At 46.7% G+C, this 22,234-nt stretch overlaps 1 protein-coding gene and 3 pseudogenes across 2 annotated transcripts; 2 read left to right on the top strand and 2 right to left on the bottom strand.

The window, feature by feature from the left end:
* Positions 1-929: 929 nt before the first annotated feature.
* LOC117192922 lies at positions 930-2,132 on the bottom strand (annotated as a pseudogene).
* LOC117192921 lies at positions 1,980-4,352 on the top strand (annotated as a pseudogene).
* A 46-nt stretch (positions 4,353-4,398) lies between these two features.
* LOC117192920 lies at positions 4,399-7,141 on the bottom strand (annotated as a pseudogene).
* A 1,410-nt stretch (positions 7,142-8,551) lies between these two features.
* Positions 8,552-17,185, top strand: LOC108160184. 2 transcript variants are annotated; one of them, XM_017294012.2, is made up of 3 exons: positions 8,552-9,644; positions 15,005-15,275; positions 15,333-17,185. In XM_017294012.2, the coding sequence occupies exons 1-3, from the start codon at positions 9,633-9,635 to the stop codon at positions 16,469-16,471; spliced, it is 1,422 nt and encodes a 473-aa protein (XP_017149501.2). In that variant the 5' UTR covers positions 8,552-9,632; the 3' UTR covers positions 16,472-17,185. The 2 variants fall into 2 exon arrangements, with proteins under 2 accessions (XP_017149501.2, XP_017149500.2); XM_017294011.2 differs by lacking the exon at positions 8,552-9,644 and adding an exon at positions 12,266-12,602.
* Positions 17,186-22,234: the final 5,049 nt, after the last annotated feature.

Raw genomic sequence — 22,234 nt, 5'->3', positions numbered from 1 at the left:
TGATTCTGCGTTTTTAGTTTTCTCGTATCCTCAATATTGTGGATGCAACAGATTTTCGTCCTTTGTGGAGGCGGAAGGGGCGGGGCGAAGTTTTGAAATATTTCTGTAGCAGTGACATTTCACAGAAGTCTGGATCCAAAACATCGTTGCTCTAGCTCTTATAGTCTTTGAGCACTAGGCGCTGAAGGGGACGGACAGACGGCCCTTTTCTCGCCCTGTCTCTCTCTAACACACACGTAGCATAGGCTGCTTTGCTTAGAGTAAAACATTAGCGCCTAGATCTCAGAGACTACAAAAGCTAGAGCAACCAAATTTGGTATCCACACTCCAAATATATCGGACCGAGACGAGTTTGTTTCAAAATTTCGCCACACCCCTTCCGCCACCGCAAAGGACGAAAATCTGGGGCATCCACAAATCTCAGAGACTATTAAGGCTAGAGTAACCAAATTTGGTATCCGCACTTCTGTTAGATCTCACTATAAAACGTATATCTCAGAATTTCGCCCCACCCCCCTTCCGCCCCCACAAAGGACGAAAGTCTGTTGCATCCACAATATTGCACATTCGAGAAAACTAAAAACGCAGAATCATAGATAATGACCATATCTATCAGATTGCTGAATCTGGATCAGATCAGATCATTTTTATAGCCAATAGGAACAAATAAATTTGCAGTGGCTACGCAGCGCCCGACGTCACGCTCAGACTGATTTTCTGTCTCTCTCGCACGCACTCTTTGTCGTGTCGTTTAATATTAGCGGCGTCTACCGGAGGAGAGCCATACTGACTTAGTATCGGGTATAACCGTAGAGTTGCGGTGTCCGCAGCAACTCACAACGTTCCCCCTCGTTCTTTATATAATATAATTGTCTTTTGATAATATAAAGCAGATATTCGTTTACCCTAATCATCGTTCACTGTTAGTCTCAATTTTGCAAAAGCATTTCTTTTTCGGGTTTAGATTGTCGTACAAATAATAGATTTTAAATAGTTGTATTCGTAAATCTACATATTTCTTATTGTATTGGTCTTAAGCAGCGTTTCTACCGACGCCCTCTATGCCCTTTATATCCGAATGTGACCTACGACCTACGAGAACTATCTATCTAATACTTTTAAAGCCTTCAATCTTAAATTTATTTGTTTTTTCAGACGGTACTGCCCGCATATAATAGAACATAATAATAATAGGAGCTAAAATCTAAGCCGCTGGCTTCTTGGGTAGAGAGCCGAAAGCAGATATGACCGTGCCTTGGTGCCAGTCACTGTGGTTGTGAGAGCAGGCAGCGTTTGCTTAACGCTGGATGGTTGATCCCACTTGGATTTGCTGCAAATCAAGACGTGGTTTAAATAAAAAAGAACTTCTCCCATACTCCCATACACTGCCGATAGGGCCTCGTAGTAAGACTCCTCGCTCCACCGCAGCGGATCGTAGATCTCCGGCGGATAGTTGGTGCCGAACTCATTGATGTCGCAGAAGCTTATCAGCTTGTCGTAAATGCTGGGATTGCGGAACTCCTTGCGGTCCTGAATGACCCGATTCATGTCCATGTTGGTCTGCCGCATTTTCGTGTACATTTTGGTTATTTTGGACACCAGCTCTGGTGACGGCTTCCCCTTGGACTCTGGCGGAAGCTGGAACTTGTATTTGGCGTATTTTGGGTCCTTCTCATAGCTCTCCGCCGTGCGTTCATCGGGCTGGTAGACATTGGAGTCGTCGTCCACCTCCATGGGTGCTCCCTCGGCTTCTCCCTCAACCTTGGCGCTGCTCGTGGCCTTGGCCCCATCGCTGTCCCCACCAGAGTTATCGCTGTCGCTGCTGGACTCCTCCTCGCTGGGCTCGTGGCCGCGATCTTCCTCCTCGTCGGAGATGAGTGTGTCTTGGAAAGTCAATCATATGATTGTTACTCACCTGGGACGCTGTCGAATTTCGGGAATCCGGACTGGCATCGCCTTCGTTCTCGGAGTTCGTGTACTGTGCGGTCAAACTGGCCAGAGCGGCCATGATTTTTGGATTGGAGTACTTGGTTCTGCCGGATTTATAGTTTTATCTTAACAATTTTGGGTAAAAGCGCGTAAATATCTTTATTTTCCGTCTCAAGCCAGGGCTGAACAAACCCGATATTTGTATTTCTTAGTGCTACCCTGGTCTCACTCCATAGAGATGGCAAAGCAGCGATAACAGAAGAAATCGAACTCGTCAACAAATTTGTATGGAATATAATAATAAAAAATGAGCGCCACACAGGATAAAAAGGAGGATCAGGACCGCATACAGAAGCGGGTCAATAAGATACTGGAGGCCCGTCTGGAGTCCGATAAGGTGGGTCTAACCGCCAGTCCAAGACAGCGCTTGACACTCTCGGACACTCTCGATGCTCTCAACGGTCTCTCCAGCTTCTTCAACGAGAACACCCTGCAGAATCGGCGGAATCTCCGCAGCCAGATCGAGCATCGCTCCGTAGGCATCAATGAAAACTTCCTGAAGGCCTTCCGGGAGGTCAAGCTGTCGCTGGATGCAGTCTGCACAGACTTGGACACCATGGCCACGTCAGTGCAGACCATGAAGTCCGACCTAGAGACATCCAAGGCTCTGACTAAGGACCTGATCGAACAGACCAATACAATGCAGCAGGAGCGGGATCGCCTGGAGGTGCATCAACAAATTGCCCAGGCTTTCTTGGCCCGATTCCAGCTGACGGTTCCGGAGCACCAGCTGCTCTACGGCAGCGCCAAGGATGCTCCGATTGTGGCCGATTTTTTCAGAGTTCTGGATCGGGTACAATCCATACATTCCGACTGCCGGTTGCTGATGCAGTGCGGCTACCAGACCGCGGCCCTGGACATCATGGAGAAGATGACCCTGCATCAGGAGGGGGCGCTCGAGCGGCTTTACCGCTGGACGCAGAACCACTGCCGGAACCTGGAGAACAACGAAATCGGCCCCCTCATTGTCGAGGCCATGCGCCGGCTCCAGGATCGTCCTGTGCTCTTCAAGTGGGTTTTTTAATGGAGTTCCTTCAGATTCGATATAAAAGTAATCTGTTTTAGATATGTGATTGATGAGTACGCCATTGCCAGGCGCGCTGTCCTGGTCCGGCTGTTCATCGAGGCCTTGACGGAGGGCGGGCACGGCGGCAATCCCAAGCCCATTGAGATGCACGCCCACGATCCCAAGCGATACATTGGGGACATATTCGCCTGGCTGCACCAGAGCATTCCCCACGAAAAGGAGAACCTCACGCTTCTCTTCAAGAAGTGCGACAAGCAGGGTGAGCACGAGGACACAAGAAACCATTACCATTCCCATTCTGATGTATGGCTTCTCCTCAGACATTTCGGACCAGCTGCAGGCTGCCCTGGGCTACACAGCTGATGGAGTTTAACATCCGTTGAAGGTGCGCGTGGAGACCATCCTCAACTCGGAGAAGGACACCATCGTACTGTTCACGCTCTCCAATCTGCTGCGCTTCTACCAGCAGATCATGAAGCAGGTGGTGCAGGGCCGCAGCCTAGAGGAGTGCCTGGTGGATCTGCAGAAGAGCAGCGCGCAAATCTATCTGCATTCTCTAGCCACTCAGGTGCGCAGTGTGCTGCAGCGTCCATCTGGCTCCAGTATGGCTCTGGAGCCGCCGCAGCGGGACTTGGTGCCACCGCCGAGCGTGTCCCGTTTGCTCAATATGCTGAAGGAGATCCTGTCGGTGGCTACGATGGTGGATGGTCGCCAGGCGGACATCACCAAGATCGTCAGCTGTGTGATCGATCCCCTGCTTCAGTCGGTGCAGGAGAGTGCTGCCCACCTGCCCACCGTGGACATGGGCGTGTATCTTCTCAACTGCCTGTACCACATGCAGAGCACGCTGGCCGTCTACGAGTACATGGATGAGCGCGTGGAGCGGCTGCAGGGACAGTCGGACGCCCAACTGGACACGCTCACCTCGGAGCAGGCCTCCTCGCTGGTGGCCAACCTCAATCTGGGGCCCATCTACACCATTCTGCAGAGCAATCAGTCAAAGATCGAGACCAATCTGCTCAAGATCTTCACGTCGAAGTTGGACTTCCTGGAGCTGCCCGATGTGCTGCTGATGCCCCAGGTGCAGCTCATCATGTCCAGCAGCCATCGGGCCACTGTCCAGAAGCGGGCCTTCAATGTCATCGTGGCCATCTACAAGCAGATCTACGAGCGTGTCCACGATCCGGCCAATGGCTTCGAGCAGCCGGATCAACTGCTCCACAAGACGCCCGATCAAGTGGCTCACATCCTCACCACCTAGTGTCCTATTTATTCCTATTTGTAAAAGTCCCCCTATTCTGGCACACAAATATAAGTACATCAGAGTTGTATAGTATCGAGCCCCCCTATTCTGGCACACAAATATAAGTACATCAGAGTTGTATAGTATCGAGCGGTGTTTAATTAATCTTATAGCTAATATTGTATCTTATTTAGTCGCATATCTGATGGAATAAATTAAGTATTAGCACACAATTAAATGAAATGATACATTTTAGCAAATGACTACAGATGCCTACCGCGCAGGCTAGTCTGAAACTCGGCTCATTTTTTCCAGACAAATTTGAATAACTCATTTAATTTGGCAAATACATTTCCACACCCCTCCACACTACCATATAGAATTTATTATCGACAAGTGGTCCAAGGACCATCCCAAGTGGACTAAAATCAAAGGCATAACTAAAACTAATTTAACCTAAGAGTTAAATAAAGACCAAGTATCTAGAGTTCCTCCGTTAGGTCATCGTGACGGTGGCTCGCTGGAACAGATCGTGTGAGGGAAGAGAAGAATGGAGGGAATGAGTTATTGGCTGCCAGCTGCTGGTCGAGGTCTGGCTGTAGTGTCTCCGAGTACGGGGTTTCGAGCAGGGCCAGATCGTTGCTTTCGCTCAGGGCGATGGAGAAGTAGTCGTCGGGACTCTCCGCATACATGCTCGTAACGCTGCAGAAAGAAATCTTCCATGAGTCACTAGGGGATCTAGGGGTTATAGACTCACCGATAGTTGCTCTTGTAGCCAACGCGATCGATGCGGTAGCCAAGGACCATATAGACAACGTCGCGGAACTCCTTTCTGGCCGCCATAAAGTGTTCCTTCGTCTTGCCCATCTTGGCGTTGGCCGACTCGAGCTCGGCGCGCAGCTTGTTCAGCTCCTTGAAGTTCATGGTCATGCCCCCCGTGCTGGTGGTGGTCTCATTCAGGTGCTGCTCGTTGGCATCCTCGAGCTTCTTGTTGTGCCGCTTCAGACGCTCGATCTCGGCCTGCAGCTTCTCGAACATGTTCTTGGACGACTCGTAGGCCTCGGCGGCGGGATTGTCAACAAGATGCACCATCTTGCTGATGGGCGGGCTAATGTCCTGGCGCAGACAACGTTGCATTATCTCTAGCTCCTGCTCTTCCTTGCGCCTGCGCAGGCGGTCGTTTTCGAGGCGCAGCCTGTCCAGTTCCTTCTTCACGTTTTCATAGTCCTCGCTAGACGGATCACTGAGCTGCTCCTGTTCGCGCATGGCCTGGATCTCACGGTCCAGTGTGGTACACAGATCCTTGTAGCCAGTCAACGTGCGCTCCAGGACATCCACGCGATAGCGCACCTGCATGTCCTGTGTCATCTCAGCCACGCTTGCATTGCTCATGGTCAGATCCTTGTCGAAATTGTCCACCATCTGCTTGTAAAAGTCGCGCTCCCTGGACACCGTGCGCAGCTTGCGCTGTAGACGGTCCTTGAAGTTCTTGTGCCGCTTTAAGCTCATGTTCAGATCCTCGATGTTCTTGAGGTAGACCCGGATCTTTTGTTCCAAGTCCCGCACAAGATTGCGCATCTGTTTGGACTCCGATTCGGAGGCGTATTTTTCGGATACATGGACAATGTCCCCTTGAAGCAGCTGCTCGATGCGGGAGCGCAGGGCCACAGGACTGACCAGAGTGTTGGCCAGACAGTGATCCTGGGCGACCTTGACCCACTCCTTGAGCTCCCGCTCCGTGTGCGAAAGCTTCACCTGCAGCGCGGCCGCCTCGGCGCAAGCCCCCTCCTCCTTGTCCAGCCGTGCCTTGTACTCGTGAACCTGCTCCTCGAGCAGCAGTTTGTCGCCAATGATCTTGTTCAGCTGCTTGTTATGGATGCGCAGACGTTGCAGCTCGGAGTCCATTTCGGGAATGCTGGCCAGACGCTCCTGCGAGACTTTGGTCACCTGCTTCCAGTCCGTGTACGACTGGATCTCGAACTCCAGCTCCTTGATGCGCTCATCAGCCACCTTCAGGCTCTGCTGCTGCTTCTCGAAGTTAGCTCTCAACTCCTCGTAGCCGGAAATACGAGCCTTGTAATCGTCGTGCCGCTGCCGGATGCACTCCAGCTCCTTGAGAGTCGACTGCAGCTCCAGTTCGGCGCGCTGGGCCTGGCGCCGGTAGTCGCCCAACTCGTTGTTGATGCAGAGCTGAACATCACGGGCGTCGTGCTCCTGCTGCGACTTCTCGTTCTTAAGCTTATTGACGGTCTCATCGTACTTCAGCTTCAACCCGGCCAACTCTGCCTTGGCACGCCGCGCCTCCTCTTTGTAGCTGTTGTCTAGCCCGCGCATATTTTCCATATCCTTCGTCAGATCCAGCAGCTTCTGGCTGGTGAAGTCGCACTGAGTTTTCAGGGCGAATACCTTGCTTTCGGCCAGCGACAGCTCCATGCGACGCTTCGTTTCGTTCTGCTTCAGCTGGTCCTGCAGCTGGCTGAGACGCGCCTTTGTCTCGATGAGCTTCGCGCGCAATTTGTTCGTCTTCCAGGTCCCATTCGAGTCGGACGCCGAGTTGTTGGTGGAGTCGGTGGTGCTGTTGAGGCTGGCGTTCGGCGACTCCTGCTCCACGCGTCTCTTTTTTGGCACTAGGAAAGATTATATTTTTAAAAGCTTCTAATTTTTCTGCTGTGCCGGCACTTACATGACGCGGAATCGTCGCTCAACGAAATCGAAAGACGGTTGAACAGTAGCTTCTTGGACGCCGAGTGGGTGATGCTGTCGTTGAAATGGTCCACCATATTGTCCAGGCTGCTGGGTATGTCGTCCATGGCGACTTAAATTTCAACAATTTTATTTTTTTTAAACAAATTAAATAATTTTATTGTTCACAGTGTTGAGTGTGACCGCGGTCTTATCAATAAAATATACCGTCGGACCCTCAGAAATATACCGAAACATACCTTCTCATTTAAAAAATATACCGTAAATATACTGACGAATTGAAGTTATATTTTACATATTCCTCGTTTTTGATATTCCGTCGAATATTACTAGCTATATAAAACATTTAGCCATGCCATCATAGTTTTATACGATTGATGAATCAATTTTCTATTTAACTGGTGTATTCTTAATACTTGCTTGTATTGCGTTTTGCGTAAAAAGAGGTTTTAGCGAAATAAGTCAAACAAAAACCAAGTAGCGAAATAGGTCAATCAAAACAAACGAAAAAGGAAATTGCTCAATTTTGATATTCCATTGAATAATGCTGACTAACTAAATCTCTCAGCAATGCCCACATAGTTTTATCCCATTGATGGACCAATTTTCTACAAGATTGGATAGTTTTTAATCCTTGCTTTTATTGTATTTATTGTAAAAAAAGGTTTAAGCGAAATAGTTCAACAAAAAAAGAGTCGCTATATTGCGTGTAAGGCGTAGTATAGGCCTTTGTATACCCTATTTTGTTAATTGTATTTGAAAGTATGAATATTGATATGAAGATAAAACGTAATTAATAAAGACCTTTTCTCAAATTGACATTTTTTAGACATATTCATGTATATGATGAGTGTTTTGTATATATATCTCGATCCTGATACCTATTCTTGGTCCCAACAAGAAGACAATAAGCTTTAAAATAACGTTGAAATATTGAAAATAATATTAAATAATATTGAATAATATTAAATTATATTGAAAATAAATTCTTTTTGCCTGGGATGACAAACATATTCACAATTCTATAACATCCATTTTCCCCAGGGTATGTGTGCATGGAATGGGACTCATTGTTGTGAACCGGTTATTAGTAATAACTTATTACAGATTCTACCCGATTCAAATGAATACCAAAATATACGGTCTCACTTAAAAAATATACCGTAAATATACTGACGAATTCAAGTTCTGTTATACATATTCCTCGTTTTTAATATTCCGTCGAATATTATTAGCTAGATAAAACATTTAGCCATGCCCACATAATTTTAGGCCATTGATGGATAAATTTTCTTCAAGATTGGCTAGTTGTTAGCCCTTGGTTTTGTTGTATTTTGGCTAAAACAAGGTTTTTATGAATGTTTGAAAATCTGCCCCACTAATCCAATTGAGAAGGCAGTGCTTCGATAATTGACGCAGCTGATTGATATCGATACTGTTATTGATTGTAAAATTGATATAGATATAATGTGCAGTGTGACCATGCGGTCATAGACATACATTCCTGAAAGTATGCTTCAGATTATGGTTTCATCCGCTGCGAATGGCAAATATAGTTCTAGTGCTGCCGAAAATGGGAATTGATTTGCATTTCTGCTCGGCTTAAAATTTTTAAATGCGACTGTTTTTAAATTTAAAGGAATATATAAAGACTTCCATTAGTGATAGTTATTAAAATAGAGTTAACTTTACAAAATTCGCACTGCCAATAGCGAAAGCGTATGTGTGTGGAGCCTCTCAGCAAGTAAAGGCGTGGTACCATCATCTCCCTTGACCAATACAAAAACTCGGTGCAAAGGGAATGTAGGAGTGTGATCCTTCAACAGCCTGTAGTGGTTGGTAAAGTTATTAACTATATATGTATCTAACGCAGGAGTTTCAAAACGCGTGTGCTGTGGTCTTATTTCTTATTCTTGTGGTCTTATTCCCAAAAAACGCAATCGGAAAAGTACGTGAAAAAGCGAAAATGTGTCTCCGCCAGCGATAACGGTACTTTAATGCGCTCTCTCTTGGCAAAAGATGAGCCGACAGCCGCACCTATGTATAAAAGTGGGCGTTAGGTGTGCGTTCGCAGATAAAAAACAATTTGCTTGTTTGAAAGTGTGCAGCCTCCTTTGATTGTTTAAACAAATTCTAGGATAAATAAAAATAAATACTGTTCAAATACCAATACACACCTATATATACAGGCACGCACTCTCACACACAAGCACACTAACGCATGACATAAAGACAGAGAGAGAAAAAAGAAAGAAAGGAACAAGAAGCTCCAAACAAGCAGCATCGGCGCGTTGGAGAGATATGCGGGCAGAGAAGATTGAAAATAAACGTGTAGTAGAGAATTTTTGAGACACACACACACACACACATCCGCCCACCCACACACGTTCTCTCATTCCTCTCACTCACTCTCTCTCTCTGTCATTTGCTCCATCCTTCTCTCTCGCTACTATCCCGTTTGCCGCCCACTTACAAACCTACACAACCACCCACTCACACACATACTCTTGTACATATATATGTATGCGCGAAGAGTGTAAGCTTTGTTGTTTCTGCTGCTGCTACTGCTGCTCTTGTTAGCCGCCGCCACGGTGGAGGCTGGCCTGGCTGCTTCTGCTGAAGCGCAAATGGCAGACCCTCTGAGCGGGCGCTGCTTGTGAGAATGTCGTAATGGCCAGAGAGGTAAGTGCCAAACGCTGCCCGCCCGTCGCCCCATGCACCGGCAGACGGTTAATCATCAATTGCTCCAAAATGGTCCTGCATCTTGCAGCGCCATCTATTGAATCAGCTGCGCCCATTACACACATACATTCTGCACACATCTTTATCTTTTATCTCTCATCTCTTTTAACCTCCTTTCAGCAAGCATGTTGCTTGAGAGCAACTATCATAGTTCCCAAAGTTGCTGGTTGCACTGTACACTTTTCACCGACGCTGTTTTTATTGTCGTGGGGTTTTTAATAAAACCACTGGCTTTCAGAAACAATCGGCGTGAATCGCCTGGATTGGATGGAGTCTTTGGGGGGGAAAAAAAAACGAAACTACTGGCGTACTTGCATCTTTTAATGCACGGCTTAAGATTTAAGTCTTCATTAGTCCTTCTCCCAGTGTGCGTTTCCCCCCTACTGCTTGTATTGCTTGTTTGTGTGTGTGCATGTTTTATGCAGTTTCTTCATTTCGTTTTGGTTTGCTGGTGAATAGCTTTGACCCAAATAACTGGGGTAATACTTACGCCCCACACAGATGTGCCCCCACCTCCCCTATGACTTTGTCCCATGTAACTGTAAGGTGGATTGTTGTTTTTGTAGCTACACTCAAAGGACAGGAATTTTGTGAATTTTTTGTTACCAAACATTGTCAAAAATTCTTACACATTCCTGGAGCTTCTCTGGCAGCGCATAGATCTGTTACATATTTAACAGCAATTGGGCGTGCATGTTAATTAAACCACTCTCTTTCTCTCTCTATCTCTCTCCCTCTTTCCATGGCTTACTTTAATTAATGCAGCCGAATACGTTACATTTGTGCCAATGTTAACAGTGTTCTGTGACAGACAACAGGGGAATGATAGCTTGAAACGCAGAGAGCTACTCTCTCACTCTCGATCTCTGCCCCATCAATAGACTCATTTCAGGACTGCCTTATACTGTTTTCAATCAAAAAGTGCAATGAAATTCTCTATTTTTCTTGAACAAACATTTGACAGACACCAACAGATCGATTCTGATTTAAGGCAAAATAAATATGTACACGTTCGTTAACAGAGATGTGTCGAACGAATCAAATGAAATCGAAAGCCAGATTCAGATTGAGGTTTCTCTGATGGCGATCCCAGATGGGGAAGGAATACTTGTGGAGCGTTCGTGTGGGGTGCGCGCGCGTTTTGTTAGCACAGCCAAATGTTAACTGTGGAACAACACTGCCTGAAGCAGGAGAGTGGCTGAGCAAAGTTTCAATAGAGAAGTAAAAATGCATTAAATGTTCTCGCAAATAAACGGTACAAGTTAATGTTTGTTTGAGCAAAGCAAACGGCTCTCCTCAAGCTCTCCATGCCTTAGCCTGCAGTCCAATTCGCTTTCACTCTCGCTTGGCTCTCTGCTTCTCTTTGGCACGCTCTTTGTCTGTCTGAAGGAAGCTTTGGGGCTGCATTTCACGCGCTCTCGTTCGTGCCGCTGCATGTGTCCCAGCCCCAACGGAAGCAGCAGCAGAAGAATTTCCCAGTTTGCTCTGCCAGGCAGCGTGCCATAGTCAGCAAGGATGCTACCTTCTTTTACCAGCTGCGTGATTCCGCTGCCTCTTCGTTAAAATATATTTAAACCCTAAAGTGGGCGTGACAGCTGCAACGGATCAGGGTCCCGCAGAGCAATCGAGCAAGGGTGTTTTTGTACCATAATTAGTAATAATAATCAAAAGTGAACAAAAACGTGGAGAAATTCATTGAAAATCCAAACTGAAATCCAAGGCGAGGCGAATGCACCACCAAATGAAAACGTCGACGGTCTCACGATTCGAGGCGGAGGCAGAGGCAGAGCGCCAGGCGCGTAGTAAAGTGAAAGTGCGAAGGTCAACCCGTGTATAGCTGGTGCTGGCGCTGGCTGTCCGCCCTGACCTGCCTCAAAACACGAGGCGACGCGCCCCAAAAGCGAAGCGAGAGAACAGTAGACCCTCCTCTGCTGCTTCGCCAGGCAGAGGACCTTTAAAAAAAAAAAAAAAACAGTTAATTAAAACAAATACATTTTTACAACCAGAAAAAAAAGCAAATTAAAACCATTTCGGGAGTGCAGTTTTTTCTACGTGCGTGCTTTCCATACATTTGTATGCCAGGCAATAACAGAAACTTTAACGTTAGGTTTAACTTTAACTTGAACGAATTTTCCCCCAAAATAAAGCAAACACATAAGCATTTAGCGGGCATTAACCGTACAACAATAAGCATAGGCAATAAGCTTTAATTTTATAAACTTTTCATCAAGTTTTCCAACGGTTTTTGAACATTGTACGTACGCGAAACTGCACCAATGACAATTTTATATAACGGTTTTTAAACAGAAACGAAAAGAGAAGAAGAAACCGAACCGAATAGGGAAAGAGAAGAGAAGCAAAGAGAATAGAGAGACAAGAGAAGCGAGAGAAGCGAGAGACATTGGAAGCGTATGCAAGCAAATTAGAATCGTTCTGAAAGCAAATGAGAAGCGAATCGAGTTACAGATTTTAAAGTGCATCGTAATTGAGTTGTTTAGCGAAAGAGTGAACACAATCAGCAGCATGCTTATGCTCACATCAAAGGCAGTGTCCCATGTGCAGTGTTAGCCTTGAATCAAAATCGCATTAGACATACATAGCACATAGAGGGAAAGCCAAAGCACAGCCAAGAAGTCCAAGAATCCGGGCATAAACGTGGCTGGGAAGGGGGATACTAGTGTCTGCAGCAGCGCCGCCATGTGGTCGAACGCCCTGTGCACGCTGGGCGTGACGAAGCCGCTCTGCAACTGCCTCAGCATCAGACAAGTGGCAGCCGCAGCTGCGGCGGCTGCCCAGGTCACACAGGGAGGCGTGGCGGCTGCGGCTGGCGTAGGCGTGGGTGGTGCGGCCATCACAACGGGACCCACATCGATGTCCGGCGGCGGCGTGTCCTCTGGGGTAACAATGATCGATTCCATCTCACTCTCCCTACCACTATTACTCGTCCATTCATTCATCGATTGCCGTGGATTCATTGAAATTTCAATTTCACACGCACACGGTTCCCCGATTCCCCGATTCGGATAAGATTAAACGAAACGAGGGGGAACGTTGTGAGTTGCTGCGGACACCGCAACTCTACAGTTATACCCGATACTAAGTCAGTATGGCTCTCCTCCGGCAGACGCCGCTAATATTAAACGACCCGACAAATAGTGCGTGCGAGAGAGACAGAAAATCAGTCTGAGCGTGACGTCGGGCGCTGCGTAGCCAGTGCAAATTGATTTGTTCCTTTTGGCTATAAAAATGATCTGATCTGATCCAGATTCAGCAATCTGATAGATATGGTCATTATCTATGATTCTGCGTTTTTAGTTTTTTCGAATCTGCAATATTGTGGATGCAACAGATTTTCGTCCTTTGTGGGGGCGGAAGGGGGTGGGGTCAAAATGGTCAAAATGGTCAAGGTCCGATATCACAGGAGTGTGGATACCAAATTTGGTTGGTCTGGCTCTTATAGGTTCTGAGATCCTTGAACTCATATTTTGCAATTGGCAAAACCGACCATGAAACCTGTGTGTTAGAGAGAGACAGAGCGAGAAAGAATGAAATTGTTTTCTTGAGTCTGGCTATAATAATTATACGATCTGGTTCAGATTTTGCACTCTAGAAGATATAGTCATCTTCTACGATTCTGCGTTTTTAGTTTTCTCGTATCGTCGAAATTGTGGATGCCACAGATTTTCGCCCTTTGTGGGGGCGGAAGTGGGCAGGGCAAAGTTTTGAAATATTCTTGTAGCAGTGACATATCACAGAAGTCTGGATCCAAAACATCGTTGCTCTAGCTCTTATAGTCTTTGAGCACTAGGCGCTGAAGGGGACGGACAGACGGACAGACGGACAGACGGACGGACGGACGGACGGACAGACAGACAGGGCTCAATCGACTCGGCTATTGATGCTGATCAAGAATATATATACTTTATGGGTTCGGAAACGATTCCTTCTGGACGTTACACACATCCACTTTTACCACAAATCTAATATACCCCAATACTCATTTTGAGTATCGGGTATAAAAATCAAGAATACAGGAACCCCACTGTCTGTGGCCCCCATTCACATTCCAATTAGTTGAGGGGCACGTGTATTCCCCATTTCTTCTGGCTGTGTTGATTTATTTATTAATTTTAAATTTTATAATGCCTGCTCCTGCCCCTGGCCCTGCCTCCCCTCTCTCCCTTCCACTCTGCAATACGTGCGGCCATATGGCAGTGGGCGCAGCACTGACCTATCCCACAGGACGGGGGCGAAAGTACCATGGAAGCATGGAAAGAAATGAAATATTTTATGAAAACTTTCCGCTGTTTTGTTTTATTTTTGTTTTTTTTATTTTTTCTTCTGTTTTGTATTTTTGGCGTCGAGCAGAAAATGTCAGAATGAATTTTTTGTAATTTTTCAAACATTTTATTTTTGCCACAGATGGATGATGGGTGGTGCTGGGTGAAAGCGAGAGAGGGAATGAGACAGAGACAGAGAGAGAGAGAGAGAGAGAGCTTCTTCTTTTTATATTATTTAGCTCGTGTGCTGCACTCGTTACTGGGTCACTGGAGCGCCACACTCATGTCCTTGCAATACATTAAACATTGGAGCTGCCTCTTTTTCGCCTCGCTCTCCCTATCACTTTCCCCATCCTCCATTTTACCGCCCCTTTTTCGCCTCTTTCGCTGCTGCTGCTGCTGTTATTGCATTTGCATTGCAGCTGCTGCTGCATTTTGTTATTCTTCATCGCTTCCTCCATTCTGTTGCTGTTACTGTTATTCGATTAACAGCCCCAGCTGTGTCCCGCTGTTAGCCGTAGCGTTGCCCTCCACCCTACACGCCCTCTTCTTCTGTTGCTCCTTTTTGTGAGGATTTTAATTGGGATTTTTTACTGCATTTTCTGGTGTTTTTTTGTTGTTGGAAAAAACTAGATTTGGGGAGATCCCTTCAATCAATTCCCTGAAAAAAAAAACTGCACGGCCAGACCTCCTGCGGCGCCCTGCTGCTGGTGTGGCCTTGACATTTGCGCCCTTTTAACGAGCACAAACCACAATTAGTGGGCGGAAGATGTTATGACGCTGCCTGGGGGATGGATCTGCTCTGATATGCCACACCCACTTGTGAATTGGCTGCGCAGCGTGGCACAGGTGTCACGCCCCAGATGGAACTCCCATATCCCATATTCCGACTGCACACACATGCTTCCACCCACATATGCGCCCTTCCACATATCTTCCACATCTTCCACTGTTCATCGCGTAAGCCGCCTGCGTCGACTAAGCTAATGTGGGCTCTGCTTTTCCTTTGCTCTTTCGCAGGAGTCTCGCGGCAAGAGACCACTGAAAATCTGGGACAGTTGGCGGAATGTGCGTAAAGGCGTTGTAGTTGGAACATTCGAGGAGCTCTTGGTGCGCGGCAAGGACAAGTTGGGGGTTCCTGCTTCAGAACCAGTGCGCGTTGTTCTGGAGTGCGATGGAACCCAAATCGAGGATGGCGAATACTTTCGCACCCTGGCCAACAATACGGTCTTGTTGCTGTTAAGGCAGGGCGAACGCTGGTATCCAACTGGAGTGGATGTCATAAAGGCTGGTGAGTGAGACCCTTTATTGCCCCTGGTGAAAACCAAACTAATCTCATCTGTTGCAGCCATATCAGCTATACCGAAAATCGTCTGTGAGACGATCCATGCACTGGAACTGCATGATGAGACACCATCGTGGAAGATTATGGATAACAAAGGGCGTGTCACGGTCGTCTTGCACTGGGATCAGCGGCAGGGAGGGGGCAGTGGTGGAGGCGGCGGTGGGGGCGGCGTTTGCGGCGGCAACATATGCTCCGGCCTGGGGAGCAGCAACGGGCTGCTTTCCTCCGACAAGTACTCGCCCTCGAAGAAGGGCCTCTCCGCACAGAGTTCGCTGGACAACAAGTCGGTGTCGTCGCAGTCCTCGCAGCCGCGCTACGCCAGCCCCCAAATAACGGTGATCAGCGACGAGGGTCCGGCGAGTATATACCATCCCGGCGGAGTGGTCCTGCCGCCAGGAGTTGTGATACCCGGCGGCAGCAGGCGCTTGTCCAAGCAGGGCAGCTCCTTCGACAGCACCGTGGGTGTGGGGGCCGTGCACGTTCACACGCCGGAGTGCGCCCACCACGCCCATACGCCAAGCAGGGCCGGCAGCCCCAGCACCACGGAATGCGACTTCCACTGCTGCGCTCTGCACGAGGAGGGGCGGAAGATAGCCGTGCACAAGAGCGTGGCCACGTCGCCCATCCAGGTCGGGAGCAGCAGTCCCCAGCCGGCAGCGACGCTGGCCATGTCATCATCGGTTATGGATCCTATGCTGGGCGGCAGCGGCAGTATGCGGCGCTCCTCGGGCACCAAGGGTCACGTTCGTTTCCTGGACATTGCCCCAGAGCGGGACAGCTCCGAGAGCGAGACGGAGAACACTGTGATGGAGGACGACAAGACGACGACCGAGAAATTTCTGCTGCTGATCGATCAGTTATCGGTGGACCAGAAGCGCCATCTCAGCATCAAGGATATCGGCATCATCCTGGAGCGCCTCAACTCTAAGATACTCGATGTGGAGCGTCTGGATCGCGAGTCCGAATCGGATGACTGCTACAACTGGACGATAAAGGCAACAATACGCGGCGATGCGCTCCGCGAACTGGGCGTCATCTACAATGGCAACTACTACGCCATTTCTGAGCATCCCGGCTACAAGGAGGAGCTGGAGGAGAACGGCGAGGAGGTCGAGGAAGAGGACGAGGAGGATAGAATTTAAACGCAACCAGATACGGGCAAACGCAAACGCAAACCCATTCATAGCCACTAAAGAATAAACACATTTGCAGATAGATAATGCTCAGAGAGGTATCAATAAACTAGCGCATTTTACAAATGAAAAACGAAAATAATTGGAAAACGGGAGGCTACATCTTACACAGACAGACAGACACACACACAAATGCATACAGCCATATACATATATATAAAACTTAATATGAGAATATAATAATGCAAGTCGCACATTGTACGATAGTGAAGTAAGCATAACAAAAGTCAGTTCAGTCCCAAAAATCCACACACGAAACCAGAGAAAGACAAAGACAACACCCCCCCATGAAACGCAGTTTTTGTAGCACTTAGCGAGAGAATTCCTCAAGACGGGAAAAGCGATATTGAAGCGACTATCCCAACCAAACAAGAGAACTTGCATACCTACCATCATAGTAACTTCCCCTGAGTCCCAAAATTCTCACCCACTTTGTTGTTGTTTGTTTTTGTATAAAAGTCATGTCATGTTCCGTGTACCGTATGCCAAACGAGCCTTATTTAGTTGGATAGCCCATATACATGCATATAGCCGACTCCGACTCCGACTACGAGCGTCACTTGCATAAGTCGAAATCTAATCTAAATCACGTGAACTCTAAGTTGCCAATGAGAAGATAACAGAGACTATAAATTGTTGTTGAGAAGAAAAACGAAAAACAAACGAGGTGGAACGTTGTGAGCTCTAGTGGACGGACAGACGGACGGACGGACAGACGGACAGACAGACAGGGCTCAATCGACTCGGCTATTGATGCTGATCCAGAATATATATACTTTATGGGGTCGGAAACGATTCCTTCTCGTTACACACATCCACTTTTACCACAAATCTAAAAAAACTGTAACTGTAAACTGAATTCAAAATCTTCTAAATGTAAATCACAATTGTTTGTACTCGTATTCCGTATTCCTATGTAGGAAGATCCTCAGTTCCTTCAATACTATCATATATACGTACATATATTGTTATTTTCCCATAATCCCCCATTCAGAATCCTCATGCGAAACTGCCGTTACTTGTAGTGTTGTAAAACGTTCAACGTTCAAGTGAAATTTAAACGTGAAAAGCGTAAAAACAAGGGGAAACCATAAGAATATGCCTGATATCGAAGTATTACATATTGTAGCCTATCGTCACACATTGAGTTGAGCGCGCACACACACACACAGCCCAACCAACACAACCCAACCCGTAGCCGATTCATGTACGTCCCATGTTCCTAGGCGGAAATATCAGAGAAGGGAGCAAATCGAAATTAGAACGAGGGGGAACGTTGTGAGTTGCTGCGGACACCGCAACTTTACGGTTATACCCGATACTAAGTCAGTATGGCTCTCCTCCGGCAAACGCCGCTAATATTAAACGACACGACAAAGAGTGCGTGCGAAAGAGACAGAAAATCAGTCTGAGCGTGACGTCGGGCGCTGCGTAGCCACTGCAAATTGATTTGTTCCTATTGGCTATAAAAATGATCTGATCTGATCCAGATTCAGCAATCTGATAGATATGGTCATTATCTATGATTCTGCGTTTTTAGTTTTCTCGAATGTGCAATATTGTGGATGCAACAGATTTTCGTCCTTTGTGTGGGCGGAAGAGGGTGGGGCGAAATTTTGAGATACCAAATTTGGTTACTCTAGCCTTAATAGTCTCTGAGATTTTTGAATATCCCCAGATTTTCGTCCTTTGCGGGGGCGGAAGGGGGTGTGGCGAAATTTTGAAACAAACTCGTCTCGGTCCGATATATTAGGAGTGTGGATACCAAATTTGGTTGCTCTAGCTTTTGTAGTCTCTGAGATCTAGGCGCTAATGTTTTACTCTAAGCAAAGCCGCCTATGCTACGTGTGTGTTAGAGAGAGACAGGGCGAGAAAAAATGAAATTGTTTTCTTGATGCTGGCTATAATAATAATACGATCCAATTCAGATTCCGCAGTCTTAAAGATATGGTCATTCTCTACAATTCTACGTTTTTGGTTTTCTCATATCTTTAAAATTGTGGATGCCACAGATTTTCGTCCTTTGTGGGGGCGGAAGTGGGCGGGGCGAAGTTTTGAAATATTTTTGTAGCAGTGACATATCACAGAAGTCTGGATCCAAAACTCGTTGCTCTAGCTCTTATAGTCTTTGAGCACTAGGCGCTGAAGGGGACGGACAGACGGACGGACAGACGGACGGACAGACAGACAGGGCTCAATCGACTCGGCTATTGATGCTGATCAAGAATATATATACTTTATGGGTTCGGAAACGATTCCTTCTGGACGTTACACACATCCACTTTTACCACAAATCTAATATACCCCAATACTCATTTTGAGTATCGGGTATAATTATAGATGTGTGTGCATCAAGGAAAAAAACACTGCCAAACCCGACATCTCACTGTAGTAGATCATCATAGCCAGATCATGTCCAGTTCCGGTCCCCGTTGAGTTTAGGCTTCCCGATCCACTGTGATCGTTCGGGTGTCACGAGCAGCAACGGAAGGGGACCCTCAGCATACAAATACATACAACCATACATACGAGTATAGGCAGAGTTAGGTAAGACGAAAAAAGCGTATCGATGTCATTGGTTAAGCTATAGAATTGTTATTGCAAATGCGAATGCAAATCGAAGTTGTGCAGACGGTTTTCGGCTGCGATCGAGTCGAAACGAAGCACCAACCAACCAAAGCAATCGTTATGCCGCGTGACGATCGTAGCAATCGTGTTTCTTCTCTTCCCTAGCAGTCGTAGCTGGTCTACGCTGCTCGCAACGATCTCGCTCGGTACCAATGGGCCTTACACACACTCCACAGTTTCCAAACTTTCCGTTGTCTGATCGAAGGCTGTTCCGAACGATTCGAACAGCGTGCTCGTGCGCTTTGAGAAGCATAAAGAACCAAAAAAAAAGCAAACAGTGGACAAATATCGCAATCTCTTCCACAGTTAAGATCAATCACACATCTGTCTTCTGCCAAAAAATAAATAAACAAAAATATAAAACAAAGAACAATGAACAATGAAAAACTAAGGTAATAACGAAATGAAATAAAATTAAATGATTCTTTAACATGCATTTGTCCAAGGCACAAACTAGGCATTAAACCTAAAAAGATATACATAGATAAGAGCGAGGCCCTAGTATGTATAAATGAAAAATTGATAATTGATAACGATAACGATAATAAGTGGAAAGTTGAAGTTGAGCGAGGAGGAAGCCGAAAGCAGGAAAGCAGCAAAGCACCAAAGCAGGATGGCGGTTGTGTGCAGCTCCGGAACGAAAGCGACAAAACGAGAACTCACAATTAGCAAACGGAAAACAAATTCATTAGCGTTGTTTTAATTTATTAGTAAGTCGAGAACGAATTCGCCCGTAATGTGCAACCCAAACACGATCATGATCATGAGATGAATACACAAATATACTATATATACTATATACTATATGTATTATATATATACTGTATACTGTATACTGTATACTGTATGATTAAGCCGCAGAGTACAGAGGGAGTGGAGTGGAGTGGAGTGCAGGGGCAGGGGCAGTGGCAGTGGCATTGGCAGTGGCAGTGGCAGTGGAGTCCGATCGAGTGAGGTGGAAATCGAGTGCCGAAGAGCATTTGTGCGTATATATAGAATCGACCCATACCTATACGACGTATACATATACATATGCATGTGTAAATGCCCCAAGCAGCATTGCATAATAAGAATGAATAAAACGAGAGATTACGCAGCACATCGTATATGCACCACCAGCATACGGGTATACATGTGTGTATGATTACTCAGCTTCCATACTGATACAGACTTCTTCAACTGACTTCCATAATCATAATCATTGTTAACAATTAACTATAACGCTTTAAGAGACAAACCCACACCACAGCACACGAATCTTGTTTCCCCATCACTCGTTGCGTTTTGGTTCAGTTAAGATTAGGTTCTGTTGTTGATCCCCAAAGGTCGTCCCGGAAGAGCGGTCCCGACCCTCAGACTCTCAGACTCGTCACACACTCTGTGTAAATGCAATCAGTTAGATTTATAAGATGAATAAACGAATGAAAAACCAAACAAAACAAAAAATGTGCTGCAAAGTAAGCGAAACGAACGAAAGAACATCCTCCCCGCCAAATGCAATCAACTGTTTTGCAAGTACTCGGTAATGTAATATCCATACCAGAAGGCATGCGGCAGGGGGATAAGCCTTAGAGGAAAGGGGAATATCAAGTCATTGTTGCAGGCAGCCGAGAATGATGCCACATTATGCGTTAAATTGTTTTAATAGTGCGAATATTACGAATAAATTGATCAATTAGCATATACAACAAAACATAAAACAAAACGAAACAAAACAAAACAAAACAAAGAAGAAAACCAAACGACAAAACATATTGCAAATTGTTTTTATTCATTTTGTTAAACGATAAACAAAGGCATTAAAATAAAACTAAACTAAAGAAAATAAAAGAAGATCGAAACGAAGCGAGATTAACAACAAATATAACAGATTAACATTTATAAAAACAAATATATGTATGTATATAAATCGATATACACACACACACACACACACACACACACACACACACAGAGTGTGAGCAGAGTGAAGCGAACAGCCAAAGGTGCTCTTCTATTGGAGCTCAAAGACGCCTCGAAGGAGACCGCGCAGCTGCTTCGCGAGGACATAGGCACTGTCCTAGGAGGCAAGGCGGAGGCGCGAGCACTCACCCAGCAGACGAGGCTAGAGATGCTCGACTTGGATGAGATGGCTACCTCGGAGGACGTGAGGAAGGCCTTCAGCGAGCAAATGGGGATTACACTCGATGTGGACGCCATTAAGAGTTTGCGCCCAGGCTTTGGTGGTACCCAGCGGGCTATTATTTGCCTGCCGGCGACCCTTGCGACGAAGGCGCTATCCGTTGGTAAGGTTAAAGTGGCATGGTCCGTCTGCCGCATACGGGAACGAAATCTGCCGTTAAAGTGCTTCAGGTGCCTTGAGATCGGCCACGTTGCACGTAATTGCAAAAGCTCTGTAGACAGAAGCGGGTGGTGCTTCCGCTGTGGGTCTGAGGAGCACAAGATAAGCGACTGCCACAATGAGGCAAAATGCTTCCTCTGTGTCGGAAAGGGCAAGCCCCACTCACACGTAGCTGGTAGCCACAGGTGCCCCATGGCACCCAAAGAGAAGGCAAGTCAAAACGCTGGACATGGTTAGGTTTTACCAAATAAACCTAAACCATTGCGAGGCTGCCACAGATCTGCTCTCTCAGTCGGTGCGTGAAATGAGATCGGACGTTGCAATAATTAGCGAACCATACATTTCCCCGAGGATGGATTCTGGGTCCAAAGCTCCTCAGGAAAAGCAGCAATATGGGCTTGCGGTAAGCCTCCTCTGCGGCCCTCAGTGTGCGCTGAGTTCCGTCATTTCGTCAGGGCAAAACTGGGGAACTTATGGAGCTTGAGCCGTCATAGCTTCGCTGCGGCGATGGACGAATTGGCCGACGACGCCAGGCACCACAAACCAAATGTGATTGCTGGCGACTTCAATGCTTGGGCCCAGGAGTGGGGCAGTGACATCTCCAGAAGCAGCAGCTCGGACGCCATATACAAGGGACACGTACTGCTTGAGGCCTTCGCTGCGTTGGACGTAGCATTGTTGAATCAGGGGACCGCGAATACCTTCAACAGGGGTGGCTCTGGGTCAGTCATCGACCTTACATT

The sequence above is a fragment of the Drosophila miranda genome (genome assembly GCF_003369915.1).
Source record: "Drosophila miranda strain MSH22 chromosome Y unlocalized genomic scaffold, D.miranda_PacBio2.1 Contig_Y2_pilon, whole genome shotgun sequence".
NCBI classification, from domain to species: Eukaryota; Metazoa; Arthropoda; class Insecta; order Diptera; family Drosophilidae; genus Drosophila; species Drosophila miranda.
Note: the sequence above shows the minus strand (reverse complement) of the source record. Positions and strands in the feature narration are given on the sequence as shown.

Coding starts and splice junctions, on each gene's coding strand:
- LOC108160184 (XM_017294011.2), top strand. CDS start 12,402: ATGTGGTCGAACGCCCTGTGCACGCTGGGCGTGACGAAGCCGCTCTGC. Junction 12,603..15,004: donor GCGGCGGCGTGTCCTCTGGG/GTAACAATGATC, acceptor GCTCTTTCGCAG/GAGTCTCGCGGCAAGAGACC. Junction 15,276..15,332: donor AGTGGATGTCATAAAGGCTG/GTGAGTGAGACC, acceptor CATCTGTTGCAG/CCATATCAGCTATACCGAAA.